General features: G+C 39.0%; 1 protein-coding gene across 2 annotated transcripts in view; it reads left to right on the top strand.

Moving 5' to 3' along the window:
- Positions 1–14,746, top strand: part of LOC126752521 (cell adhesion molecule Dscam2-like) — a 46,734-nt gene that overhangs the window by 28,477 nt on the left and 3,511 nt on the right. For both annotated transcript variants that reach the window (XM_050463384.1, XM_050463383.1), the window contains exons 3-11: positions 1,439–1,558; positions 3,717–3,908; positions 3,961–4,425; positions 4,487–5,839; positions 6,824–7,102; positions 8,333–8,511; positions 8,565–8,823; positions 8,903–9,487; positions 11,701–11,788. In XM_050463384.1, coding sequence (XP_050319341.1) covers positions 1,439–1,558; positions 3,717–3,908; positions 3,961–4,425; positions 4,487–5,839; positions 6,824–7,102; positions 8,333–8,511; positions 8,565–8,823; positions 8,903–9,487; positions 11,701–11,788 — 3,520 coding nt within the window. The remainder of the gene's footprint in view (positions 1–1,438; positions 1,559–3,716; positions 3,909–3,960; positions 4,426–4,486; positions 5,840–6,823; positions 7,103–8,332; positions 8,512–8,564; positions 8,824–8,902; positions 9,488–11,700; positions 11,789–14,746) is intronic.

Raw genomic sequence — 14,746 nt, 5'->3', positions numbered from 1 at the left:
CTCTACAAACCCAGCAATTTGGCTGAAGTACTAGTAAGTAGGTATTGGCCGGCTAAAGAAATTTGTTTGCTTGCTCTAAGCGCTTTTTAGATATGCGACGGTCTTTTGAACCATACCTAGGAGTTCGTAGAGTATTTGTAGCCTTACGAAAAATCGGACTATTTATGTAACCTAACCTAACCTAGGGTGTTATTCACTGTTTATTCACTAAGACGAGATGTATATTTTTAGCCTCGTTCAATCTGCCGGCACACTGGGCCGCTGAAGATCTCGATATGCCGAAGGTTTTTAGCAAATTTTCATAAAATGTTTAGAGTACAGACGTTTTTATTGGCCTAATGTAATAACATAGGTAGGGTAAAATTAAGGAATATTTCGTCATTTTTGAATTGTCTCCTTTGGTGTATTTGCTTCCTCAAATAAACGCTGGCAAGCTTTTGTTAATATTTTCTCTACTTTTTCTTTTTTTTTTATAGATATGTTTCTAATACAAAAATACAAATACAAGTTCGTGTAAAATTGTCTCTTATCTACTGGCATATTGGCATACACGGCGCTCTAAATGTTAATATTTAAAATGACTATTGCATTTTGTGCATTACCCAAAAGTATACTGAAATCGTCAGTGTGCTCGGCTTATGTGATTCGTTGGGACTGAGCACAATAGACCTAAGGTCGCATTACATACCTTAATTTATTTCTATCTATCTATCCCATATGACTTGGGTCCTCAGTTAATATTTAGACTTAAATTTAATCCATTTTTAATACTATCCGTATTTCCACGTTACTTATAATGACCTCGAATAAAACTATTGATCTGCCTTCACAGATTTGAAGTACCGCTACGAACAAGGACTAATCTTTATATTAGAATATCGGAATATTTTCCGGACAAAGAGAAAATACTTTTAATTAAATTATACTTAGATTTAATATTTTTATTTGCTATATTTTTGTTTTGGAAAAAATGCAAATGAAAAATTTACAATTTCCATATTTAATTACGTTATGCGTAATAATTAAAGTCTAGCGAAGCTGTATTCTGGCAACAATTTTATAATTTTTCCCATCTTTCAGACAAAAAATATTTAACATTACAATTCTTTGCTATAAGTTTTTTTCATAATTTTAAAAGGTAAAACATATTGCACATGTTTATTTTTAGAAATTCCAGGTGAGTACTAAATTTCTTATATATATCCATTTTTATATTACCACACGAAGCTACACAACATATATAAACACATACCTATTCATAGTGGTTAGTCTGTAAGCCGAATCATGCATGACACCTGGATTTAGTTAGTTTGCACGTCTTTAGCACCAAACCTCACCTGGTTTCAGTTTCACTTCACTTGAGTCATTCAAAACTCCTGATTCAAAATATAATACTAAAACTGACAAATATTATTTTAATTAAACCTGAAATGTGCAGTTCCACCACGTTGGATACTAAAGCCCACCGATCAGGATGCCATACTCGGTAATCCAGTGGCCATTACCTGCAAAGCCGATGGATTTCCAATACCCACCGTACAATGGAAGCAGTCGATTGGTAAATTACTGTGAGGCGATTATTATATTTTTATTTGTTTTATATTAAGTCGGAGACATAATAATTTATAGATATAAATGATTAGCGTGACGAAATCAGTCGTCTGCATATTGCCTGTATGTATGAACGCGAAGTAATCCCTCAATTTTTTTGATATCGTTCTGAAATATTTCACACACACTTTTCTCCCGAAGAATCTGCTCATTTGTCGAAACCGCCGATATCGGACTACTGTAGCACATAGCGGTGATACAAATTGATCGCTCAAAACCAATATCGGTATATGGAAAACTAGTTGACAATTGATCTTCACGAAATTGGCTATAGGTACAATCTACGAAGATACCGATTTTTGTTGTTTAAATTTTCTTCAGAATGTTACAAATGTTTTCATCTCTAGTTGTTTAGTTTTAGATGCCTCACTAGGTTATTCCTTTTTCTGTAAATAATGGTCAATAAAACAGATACCATATTGTTAAAGTTGGATTCACTGTAATGAGAAAAAATTGTTCAAGAATAAGTCAGGGAAGATTTCAATTTCAGTCAGCATGCTTTTATCTGACCAATTCTACAAGAGAGTTGACGTTTAACCATTTCCAGTCCTCTATTAGTCCGACTCTATTGGTTTTATTGCATATTAAACTTCAATTATCGGACTGTCTGTTAGAGGGGTAATGTCATACCATGTTCAAACCGACACTTAATCACACGATTTCGGCTGTTGAGTGGTTTATCCTACTAATCCTATAAATTTATCAAGATTTCGCCATACAAAAATGACAGTTCAAAATCACTTCATCGAAGTGATTTGAAACTGATCCACGCTAAATCTCTCGGTGCGACTCTGATTTTGCGCCATCTATTCGTCAGCATTGGAAATCTATTACATTATGACAGCTGATTTAGACACTACAAAGAGAAAAAAATGTAAACAATATATATTTTTTTAAAGCAATGAATCTATTTTCACCCGAAAATCGACTTAACAAATGAAAAAATGCGTCCATTATTTCCATCATATGAAAAATATTTAAAAGAAGACGGCTTTTATTACAAAATACTATATGACATGGTTTTTTTATACCCTGAACACTGTATATTAAGTATGCCACGAAGTTTGTAACACCCAGAAGGAAGCGTCGAAGACCCTATAAAGTGTACATATAAATCATCAGTATGTTGAGCTGAGTCGATTTAGCCATGTCCGTCTGTCTGTCTGTCTGCATATATACGAACTAGTCCCTGAGTTTTTAAGATATCGCTTAGAAATTTTGCAAACGTCATTTTCTCTTCAAGAAGCTTCTCATTTGTCGGAACTGTCAAGTTCTTGTATGGAAAACTTTGCATTTGACAAGACATATCTTCACCAAATTTACGAAGAAATTGCATCAGAGTTATTTTTACAAACTGAATGATCGGAATCAAATAATGTAATCTCCAAGAGTTATAGTTTAAGAAATTGTTCAGATCGGTTAACTATAGCATTTAGTTGTCATACATACCGAACGATCGGAATCAAGGGCTTTTATGGAAAACTTTGTATTTGAGGTGGTATCTTTCGCGAAATTTTAAATGGATTACTGCTTAAGACAATAACATAATCTCCGAAAAAATTGTTTAGATCGGATTACTATAGCATATAGCTTCCATACAAACTGGACACATAGTTACTAAAAGAAGTGCACCTGTGAAGGGTATTTTAGCTTCGGTGCAGACGAATAAATGTTAATATAAATGTTAAACGATGTGAATTCTTGAATGGCAAAAACAGTTGTTTTTTCATCTTTTCAACGGCAGTGAGAACGGGCTGATTAGTGAAAGGGCTTAAATGTAACCTAATTCCTTTAAATTTTCGGTCTGAACACGGTATAACGTCAGAGCTAACGCTTACCTCAATTTATAAAAACTTGAACTTCAATATTTCTATTTAGTTCCTGTACCCTTTTTATCTCGTTTTGTTTAAAAATCGAATACGAGGCTTTATTTCCGGATAATAAAAAGCGATATAAACAAGTATATGTATATGTACATACATATGTTTATATAATTGAGGTTTATTGAGGCAGAAAAAATGTATTCGTATAAAGTAAAGTATTATCATTCAAAACTTTTCCAATATTTAAATTTTGTTATGATTAACTCTCTTTTTCAACCCCAGGTGACTCAGGCGAATATCGTGAGCTCAGTTATGGCATTGGTAACGGTAACTCACAATCCGTTATCGAAACGTATAACAACGGGTCACTGATCATACCAAAAGTTGGGCGAGAGCATGAAGGCAGTTATTTGTGCCAAGCAAGTAACGGCATCGGCGCGGGACTGAGTACACTAATCAAATTAACTGTGCATGGTGGGTGTAATTTTCCTGTATTTATGATATTTACTAATCACTGTTTTTGCAGTTGGCCCCTCTGTAACGGTTTCGAAGAAACAAGTTTCCGTCCGCCGTGGTGACCGTGTCACATTGCGCTGCGAAGCTGATGGCGATCAACCGCTGAATATAACATGGCGCGCCAAGGCAAATCACATTGATCCATCTTATGATATACGTTATCATATCAAAGATTCACCGTTAAGTCGTGGCACAGTCTCAGAAATGACCATACTACAGACCATACTTAACGATCGTGGTGAATACACGTGCATTGCCACTAATAACTATGGACATGATCGCGCTGTAATTCATCTGCAAGTGCAGGAGCCACCGAACTTTCCCGTAAATTTGCATGTCACCGATTTGGGTAGCCGTTCTGTTACGCTGGCTTGGTCGCCAAATGATCAAGATTCGATTTTCATGAATAACGGTGGTAACAATCGCGATTCGCAACCGATATCGAATTACATTTTGCAATATAAGAAAGCAGGCGGTATTTACATATATATTTTCTCAAGCGAACCGAGTCGTATTAAACATTATTTATCTTTCAGATGTCTGGCATGAGCACAACAACCAAAAATTATTGCCCGGTGATAAGACCACCGCACAAATTGGTTCACTACGTCCGGCGCAAGCATATCACTTCCGCCTTTACGCCGAAAATCATCTGGGTACCAGTGCCCCCAGCGATATATTGCTCGTGCAAACCGATGCTGAGGTGCCAAGTGGTCGTCCGCAAGATGTTTCAGCGGAGCCACTAGGGCCACAACAATTACTCATCACTTGGCGTCCACCAGAACGTGACACATGGAATGGCGAACTTTTGGGTTACACAATCGCATACCAAAAACACGGTGCGCCAGATAGCGTACAAAACTTCACTAAAGTTAGCAGCCTAGGTGGTGAAGGTCTTAATGATTTTCGTCTTACTGGGCTGGAGAAATACACACAGTATGCCATATCTGTGTCTGCATTCAATGTGAAAGGTGATGGACCACCAAGCGAGGTCACCATGGGTCATACTTTGGAAGATGTACCCTCTGCGCCGCCACAGGGCGTCACTTGCATTGCGCTGACTGCACAAAATATACAGATCTCTTGGCAGGCGCCACCAAAAGAATCCAACCATGGAATCATACAAGGCTATAAACTATTATACGAGCCCGGCAATATCGAATCAGAGTACGGCACGCGTGAAACAAAGATCACTTCAGCGTTGAGTACAGTGTTACATGGTCTGCAGCCTTTTACGAACTACAGCGTTCAGGTTTTGGCATTTACACGTGCTGGCGAGGGTGTGCTCAGCCCGACAGTATCGTGTACCACTGAAGAGGCGGTGCCAGATGCACCGGAGCGTGTTAAGTCTGTTGTAAGTAGTGAATCTTCAGTTATCATTAGCTGGTTACCACCGCGCCGTCCCAATGGTATTGTTACCAAATACAATGTCTACATCCGTATACTAGACAAAGGGCAAGAGTTGAAAATTCTCAAAGAAGTGTTGCCCGCAAACAATCGTCATTTTGAAGCTAAGGACTTAATGGTGCGCGAAACTTATGAGGCTTGGGTAACGGCTTCGACACGTGTGGGACAGGGACCGAGCACACCGGTGATCAAATTAATACCAAGCCCCTCTGTGCCCGCAGCCATCATATCATTTAGCCAAACTTTAAGTGTCAGCTGGCGAGTTGATCTCAAACTGGCATGCGTCTTCGTTGGTAACCCGAAACCGAACTCGGAATGGAAAGTGTTAAATGCACGTTCTAAGAAACATTTTCGCTTGGAGGTGAGCAATGATAATACGCTGACATTGCGCAATATACAGCGTACTCACGAAGGAAACTATTCGTGTGTGGTACGAAATTCGATTGGTTCCGATCACATTGTCTATCAGGTATACGTACAAGGTGAGTGGAAACTTAAATTAGTTGTAGAGATTGTGATATGTTTTGGTAAGGTAATTGAGGAGCTGCGAACACTCGGCTTCAAGGCATCTTCACTATTAAAAGTCAAAATAACTTATTTAAAATATTGTGTGAGACTGTTTCTTAATTTTGTTTAAGAGACCTCGAATATAAACTAGACGGAGCGTGTTTTGCAGATACTGCTCTGAGTCAACTCAGTAAGATCTTCTTCTTCTTCTTAATTAGCGTAGACACCGCTTACGCGATTATAGCCGAGTTAACAACAGCGCGTCAGTCGTTTCTTTTTTCGCCACATGGCGCCAATTGGATATTCCAAGCGTAGTCAGGTCCTTCTCCACCTGGTCCTTCCGACAGACTAGAGGTTTTCCTCTTATTCTGCTTCCCCCGGCGGGTAGAGCGTCGAATACTTTCAGAGCTGGAGTGTTTTCGTCCATTCAGACAACATGACCTAGCCAGCGTAGCCGCTGTCTTTTAATTCGCTGAACTATGTCAATGTTGTCATATATCTCATACGAGTACAGCTCATCATTCCATCGAATGCGATATTCGCCGTGGCCAACGCCCAAAGGACCGTAAAACTCAGTAAGATCACCTTCAGAATATTACAGCCATGTTTCTTACAATGCCTTGGGCCTTCGTTTGTGTCATTTATCATCTTAATTTATGAAGTCGTTAATTATTATACGCCGCAACTCGCTACGTTTTTACTGGAGCTTTCAGAGCTAAACTATATCCACTCTAATGTCAAACAATAGATTTCTGGTAGAACGAATTAGAATCATTAAAAGGAATAATCCCTTGACCTTAGCTGGGTTTGTGTTTTGTAAATATTTCACTACCTAGAGCCCCTAATTAGTTTTTACCTCACGGGAATATTTTTTTTGGTATTTTCGAAAACTTTTATTGTAGCTACCTTTATTACTTGTATTCCATACTCAAATTTGATTTCATGTCATCTCATTTTAGTACCACCATCTGCTCCAGTGCTTTCCGTCATCGGCAGTACCACTAACTCCGTGTCGCTGCAGTGGCGAGTAGACGACATTGGTGGTGCACCGCTGCGTGGATTTACAATGACCTTCCGTAAGGAATTCGGCGACTGGGAAGAAATTGAATTGGATCGACGTGTTAACTCTCATTTAATAGAGAATTTGGATTGCGGCACGCGATACCAGTTTAATATGGTGACTTTTAATAAAATTGGAACGAGTGAAACAAGTGCCATCGAAACAGCCAAAACGAAAGGTGGGAACGTAAAATTTCATTACTTAATGATAAGAAGAAATAGGTGTGGTTCCACTGCAGTTAACAATTTTGAAGCAGCTTAGCAATTGAGAAATTAAGTCTTTAAAATGTGAATAGCTTTTAAGACAACTGGTAGCCGACCACTATAGGGACACAATTTGAAATCATCGTACTTAATTGATCCTCTTGTCCTCCTTCTTCGAACCAATTTAGAAATTAGTTAGTAAAATAGCTGAATCATCAGAGCCTCAGCATATTTCCAGTGGGATTATTTGTGACCGCGCTAACCGAATGGTTGAGAGTTTGGTCGTGAGTTCCATTTCAAAGTTTATGAATACATCAATTTGAGGGATATAACGTAGATATACATATGTTTCTTAGTTAACTCGAGTTTATCGTTCGTTGTGGTATTTATCATTAAACACTGAGACATTGAGTTTTCTATTCAAGTATTTCACTTTAACAAGCCTTAAAACCACTTTTACACTTCACAATGCTTAGTTTCACCATCCAATGTTGTCACTATCGCAAGAGAATCCGCAGTTATGACCGTCTGTAACACAGTACAACAGCTAATCTGGGGGGTGAGAAATTCCAAGTCAGGGTGATGGTACTAGGTCAGTATATAAAGACCTCAAAGGGTTTGGCGTTCGTATGTGTCAGTTTTTTTTATGACCTTTTAAATTTTTTCCTTATCTTGACGTTTTTTCGCTTAGTTTATAACCGTCGAAAATAGGTTTGAAAAGTTTCCACGCCATTTCCAGATACCCCGATAAGGGCCTACCACTGTATCTCAAAAGACCTTATGGATTATAAGCCTAATTTAATATTGTATAAGAAAACTATAGGCTTAATGATGGTCGAATTTCATTACGAACTGCTGAACCATATTCTGTATTATCCAAAGGGTTCCTTTTTGATTTGAAAAACTCATTATTCGAGACGATATCTTTAGGGTAAAGAGGACGTTATTGTCGCCATAGAGGCCTACTTTGCAGTGGATAATCACTTAATGAATCGCCCTTTTTTACATTTGCTAACTGATTCGGATTTCTTGTATACCATATAGCTTAATAATAGGTCATAAACACCAAACTCTAAAGTCGAGTTTATGACTCAAGGTATAAAAGCCTTACGGGGATCTAAAATTTGAACCAGATAACACAATAACAGACACGGTTAACAAAAACAAACGTTTTTTATTATATTGTAACCGAGTGTTTTTTGTAGGCAATAAACCGATTGCGCCGCATAAACAAAGCTTGATACGCTCGAATATCACTTCCGCTTTGTTGGAGTTATCGTCATGGCAAGATGGCGGCTGTCCAGTACAATACTTCAGCATTGAGTTCAGACGCTATGGTATTTCAAGTGACTGGATTATCGTCTCTAGCCGTATAGAGACACACGTATGTATCTTTTTTGTGGAATAAATCTTAGATATCACTATCTCTACTTGCAGACACGCTATACAATTGGCGATTTGGAGCCTGGAACTGCATATAATTTGCGTGTGGCGGCGCACAACAATGCTGGATCCACAATTAAGGAGTACTACTTTGAGACATTGCATTTTAACGGACTTTCAGCTGAGTTGGACCACGGCGACTTACCCGAGGTGCGGACACTCTTTCGCGATGTACATCTCATAGCGGTGATTATCACATCGGTGTTTGGCACGATCTTGGCTATAATCGGCGCTTGCATATGCTTCAAGAACTGTTAGTATAATGTAAAATATATATAGCAAAAACACTTGCATTAATTATGTGAATGTCATATTTTGTATATTTGCTGTAGATCCACGTCAACTATTTGCACGGAATGTCGACTCGATGCGGCCGCATGGTGCTGATGGCAAGGATATACAACATCGTGAACAATACTACGGTACGGTACGCAAATCATGCCAGCAATCACCACGTGAATCGGTTGCTGGGCTTGAACGCATACCTGAATACTCTGAAGATATCTATCCTTACGCTACATTCCATTTACCAGAACATGAAAATCAATCGGCTAACATACCGCTCAGCCGCAAGGGAGGCCTGCCGGCAATGTACGATCCGCGTGGCGGTGGTGTTGCAGACGACAATACCCTCTCCAGCACGGGTGCCAAGGTGAAGCGTTCGGTCTCGGCGGGCATTGGCAGCAGCGCTTCAAATGCAAATTTAGGCGGTGGACCTGGCCCGGCGTCGGGCGAATGTAGTCACACGAATACTGAAAAACGACATAAGCGACGTTCGAAAGCAATCAAATCGGAGTCGGAGGAATACGATAGCTTGAATAGCGATAGCGATTTGAGTGGTGAACGTATGCGTGAACGTGAAGAAAGTCGCAGCGGACGTGAGTCCTCTTCACATCTAGACGATAGCGGCTATAATCGTAAGTATATTAATTGTAAAGCGAGTACTCCAAAATTACTTATTTAATATTATCTAAAGATGGCTTACTTTCAAATTTTACATTCATTTGTATCTTAGATATAATACAAAATATTTATGACGTGTACCTAGGATTTTAATGCTTGAAACTTAATTTCCTGTAGGAATTAAATCAAGCTGTTTGACAATATCTATGGAGGGATTCTCCAAACTCCCCACGGTTCTTGCTTTTTTCGTAGACAATTAAACTTTTTTACTCTCTGACTGAAAGAAAGTAAATTTGAAATTACCATTTTGACCGAGTGCAATAATTATCCGCGCCAATATTTGCTTCTCTTGAATTTTTTAAGCCGGATATACCGAATAGATTTGTAGCATTTTTAAAAGATCATTCTCTTGGAAACTAGGTTTCCCAACTTAAACTCAGCAGTATCTCTTAGTCTCAGTGGTGCTGACTTTTACGATACCACAAGAGACATTTGTTGGCCTTTGGGCGATCTGCAAGTTTTAAATTACTCGAGGAGTTCTTAATCAGGAAAGACTTTTATGAACGTCATCACATATAACATACGACTACACCTTGAAAGTGGAACCCCACACATGTCGCTAACGAACCAATGAGTTTCTAGACTGTGTAAGCATAAAATATAATTACTGTTTTAGTTAGAATGGTTTCAAAGCAACTGCATTATATAAACTTATCTTATCGGTGGTTTCCCGCTTTATTTCAAGCCGATGTTAAAGCTCTTTTTTTGGCCCCCTTAGAGGAAATAGTCTTAAAATAGTTCTATAAAATATTATTTGGTTTATATAAAGTGTAGTCGTTCTTTTCGCAAGGTGGCGCCAACTGGAGATTTCAAGCAAAACCAGGTTTTTTTCCACCTGATCTTTCCAACAGAATGGAAGTCCTCCTCTTCCTCTGCTTCCCGCGGCATCGAATACTTTCAGATCTGGTGTGTTTTCATCCATTCGGACGACATGACCTAGCCAGCGTAACCGCTGTCTTTTAATTTGCTGAACAATGTCAATGTCGTCGAATATCTCATACAGCTCATCGTTCCATCGAATGCGATATTCGCCGTGGCCAACGCGTGAAGGACCTTAAATCTTTCGCAGAACTTTTATCTCGAAAAATTGTAACGTCAACTTATCAGATGTTGTCATCGTCCATGCCTCTGCACCATATAGCAGAACGGGAATAATGAGTGGCTTACAGAGTTTGGTTTTTGTTCGTCGAGAGATGACTTTCTTCTCAATTTCCTACTCAGTCCGAAGTAGCACCTATCATTACGAGGTTGACGTTGTTGTTGATGTTAATGCTGGTTTCAAAATAAACGAAATTATCTACAACGAGGATGGAGTTTAGTGTAGAAGTTCACACAAGTGAGGAAAGCTCTCTGATTGCCATTCACTTGGGAGTGCCATTCACTTGTTAGTGGCTAGAAGCAATTCTATAACATATGGCTCAAGCAGTTCACAACTTCCGGCCTTAATAAGTATCCTCTGGGTAGCCAAAGAACATCCATTTGAAAGCGAGCTATAGTAAGAAGGCGAACCATTACTGCTTAAGGTTGTGCGCTGGGTTTAGGAACAGTCATGTAAAATACGCTCTCAATTAAAACGAAAAAGAAAACTCTTTTTTTTGTATTAAATTGAAGGTTTTAGCTTGCACTGTTAGAATAAACCAAATGCCAGGTCGGCACTATATGTGTATTTATAACAATCTTCAAACCAAGCTCCTGGCGTTAATGGCAAGCTTCTATCGATGTGTGTGAGTTACTACATCACTCACTGCCAATACCACCGAACCGAAAACCTTTCTGAGTCTCAATCATGGATTGTCGCACCCACGACAAATTTGATATGACGTTGTCGTAAGTGACCACTTTTTATCGCCAGTAACCTTCTGCTTCAGAAACGGATCGATTTTCTGCGACTCAGCATCGATTTACTGATAAAAATTCGGTAACGTAATTTCTCTTTTCTGGGGTTCATCTGAGTCAAATCATCATAAACTGTCTAAATAGTTTTTTTGGTACAAAATCTTAGATTTCGAACGCTTAATAGCGCAACCCGATCGCAATTATACAACGCGAAATAAAGTTACTTCTGCTGTCTATTGGAAATATTATATATTTTTTTTATAGAACCTAAAATATAAGTTTAGAACAATTAACTAATTATAAATTGAAATACTTTCCTTAATACTTACAGCTCACGGTCATAGTCCTTGCAGTGGTGGCAATGCCGGAGGCAACAAGGAGCGTCTTTCAGTATTCAGTAGGCCTCAACTTCATAGTAAGTTAGTACCTATTTTAACTAATTAACACATTTTGAGATTTTGCAAGCATTACAAACACTCGTACTAACCCCCTCACCGACCTGTAGTACCTACAACCACCATGGCCCAACGTCAGCAAAATCATCAAACCACCACCACAACCCATCTTAATTACTAACCACTTTTACGCGCATTAAACACGTCAAACACCAAACACAGCACACCCTAACATTTACTAACTCGCAAGCCAAAAGTTAAGACACAACAACCGTTCGACAATTTTGTGTCTTACAGTATTTTCTTTAAGTAATTTTGCATAAATATACCTACGTATATGTATATATATATATATGTATGTTCAGAAAATATTTTGCCGATTCACAAGAAAGACTCCAAGAAAGAGAACTCACGCACTTCTAAATCACCGAAAACTTCAACCAACACAGCAACTAAAACAACAACTGCAACGCCAACTGCACTCAAATCCACACGCACCTTTTTCCAAGCCATAATACCCACACGCATCATATCCAGCGCCCTGCATGCACCCGAACGTCAAGCACCTCCCCCAAACCCTTCCGCCCACTCTCAGTACGTGCAAACACCCATCACAGCCAAGCAGTGCAGTTCAATGGCAGCCGCAGCAGCAGCAGCAGCCGCAGCCAAAGCGGGCAATAAAAAGTCGAAGTTGCATAGTCAGGCCGCACAACCCCATCAGCTGCAGCAAATGTTGCCACAACGTCCATCAGTCACGTCACCCGCACAGCTGCAACTACAGCAGCAGCAACATCAACAACAACGTCAACCGCAAGCACGTAGCAATGCACAGCTGATCAGCGCCACGCCGGCCGCACGGCCATTATCACCATCACCGCCATATCGTTTCGCTTCGTCCACATCATCAACATCGACTTCATCCAAACATGAGCGTGTCGCCAACATCAATACCAACATAACGACAACAACAACCCCCCCAATCACCAACATTTTGAGCAACAACCACGAGACAATCATTTGCAGCAATCCATCATCACGTACAAGTCCCCAAGCATTGGTTAGCACCATCACCAACACCACCACCAATAACATATCCAATAATACCCCAACAACCACCCATGTCATCAACAACTGCGCAAAACCGTCGAATTCGCGTAGCGGCAGTAGTAGTAGCGATAGCATCGGATATCACAAGCGCTCGCTTTCCAATAGGCAAGCCATTAGTGTTGTAGTCGATGTGTTTTCCAACACTGAATACTTTTAAACTCTAATATGCACTCGCCTACACGCAAACATATATACAGCATATATTCATGAATGTTAATCAATCAGTTCTAATATTTTATTCATTTTAATGTTCAGTTCATATTGAAATGTGAAAGTATTCCGTGAAAGTTAGAGAATCCATTCAAACATTTGAGTTCGATCCCCTAACTCTTCATACACTGTGTGCTGAGCGCTTCTCTTGAAGTTCAATATGCAATACGAATGCACAATGTTGCCAATATTCCACATAACGATATTATCTTATTTCCTAACGTTTTTGGCTGAGGTCGAATCACGTTACCATAACAATTAGAAAAAAGACCAACGTAATTGTTTTTTAATAAAAGGTAATATCTGCTTTTACTGTTTTTCGCTCTCTCCACAACTTCATAAGGAAAATTCAATTACAGTCTAATAGAATCGCTAGTTTGGAAAGTCGCTTGGTACCAAAATAATGTCTATTTAGAGCTGTAGCCCTTGGAAGCTACGTACACTTTGGGCAAAAAATAGTACGACTTTTTAATTTAAATTTCGCGTGAAACCCATTCGTCAAAATATTTTTTTCAAGGTTGATATGACTGTCTGTGACATCTGCGCCAAGGTCATATCAAAATAATCATTCGTGTTTAATATAGCTTATCTTTCTAAAGTACATAAAGTGTATTCAGCAGGATGAGTAAATTTATTAAACAGAAAAGTTCCATTAAATTTTGTGTGCGGAATAAAATTTCTGGTGCAGAAACGTTCAGAATGTTGCAAAAGGCCTTCGATGATAATTGTTCGTCGCGAGCAAGTATTTTGATAGATACAAATTATTCAAAGAGGGTCGAGACATTGTTAACGACAAACCACGTCCAAAACGGCCATCAACACCAACTGATAATCAACACGTCAATAAAATAAAGGAATCGGTGCTTGAAGATCGACGATTAATAGTCAGAGATCTTACCTGCACCCTAGGAATATCGGAAAGATCAGTGAAAACCATTTTAAAAGAACATTTGGGGCTAAGGAAACTGAAAGCACGATTGGATCCAAAATCACCAGATTTTTTCGAAAAACAGCATCGCGTTAATGTCCGTGAAATCATTCTTTCCGACTACCAGGATGTCATTAAACGTATTATTACTGGCGATAAATTTTAAACCTATGTCAATCGGCTGAATATCGTAGCGAAGGTTAGCCGTGCCGAAAAATCATGTCAAAGCAGGTCAAAAGTCAAGCTTTTGTTTACAGTTTTCTTCGATTTTCGAGGTGTTCCGAATTCCCTCCGACCGGCCAATCTATCTATAAGGAGTACTATTTGAGTGTTATGGGTCATTTGCGCTAAGCTATTCGTAAAAATATGTCAGAATTATGGACCGGCAACTCTTGGCTTTTGCACCACGATAATGCACCGTCGCTAACTGCATTGATTTTTCGTAAGTTCTTCGCATTTTTAAACCAATATCGTATCGCAATCACCGTAGTCGCCTGACTTAGCTCTGTGTAATTTCTGACTATTCAGCAAACTCAAACGACCGCTCTGGGGAAACCGTTTTGAATCAATTGAAGACATTTAATTTCCAGAAATTGACTTTAATAACTGTTTGGAGGATTGGAAAAAGCGGTAGCGTAAGTGTATTGGGGCCAAGAGGGATAACTTTGAGGGGACGACATAGATTTTGGAGAATAAATTAGTATAATGAACAAAGTCTTACTATTTTTTGCTCATAG

The sequence above is a fragment of the Bactrocera neohumeralis genome, chromosome 3 (assembly GCF_024586455.1).
Source record: "Bactrocera neohumeralis isolate Rockhampton chromosome 3, APGP_CSIRO_Bneo_wtdbg2-racon-allhic-juicebox.fasta_v2, whole genome shotgun sequence".
NCBI lineage: Eukaryota > Metazoa > Arthropoda > Insecta > Diptera > Tephritidae > Bactrocera > Bactrocera neohumeralis.
This window is presented reverse-complemented; position numbering and strand designations above follow the sequence as displayed.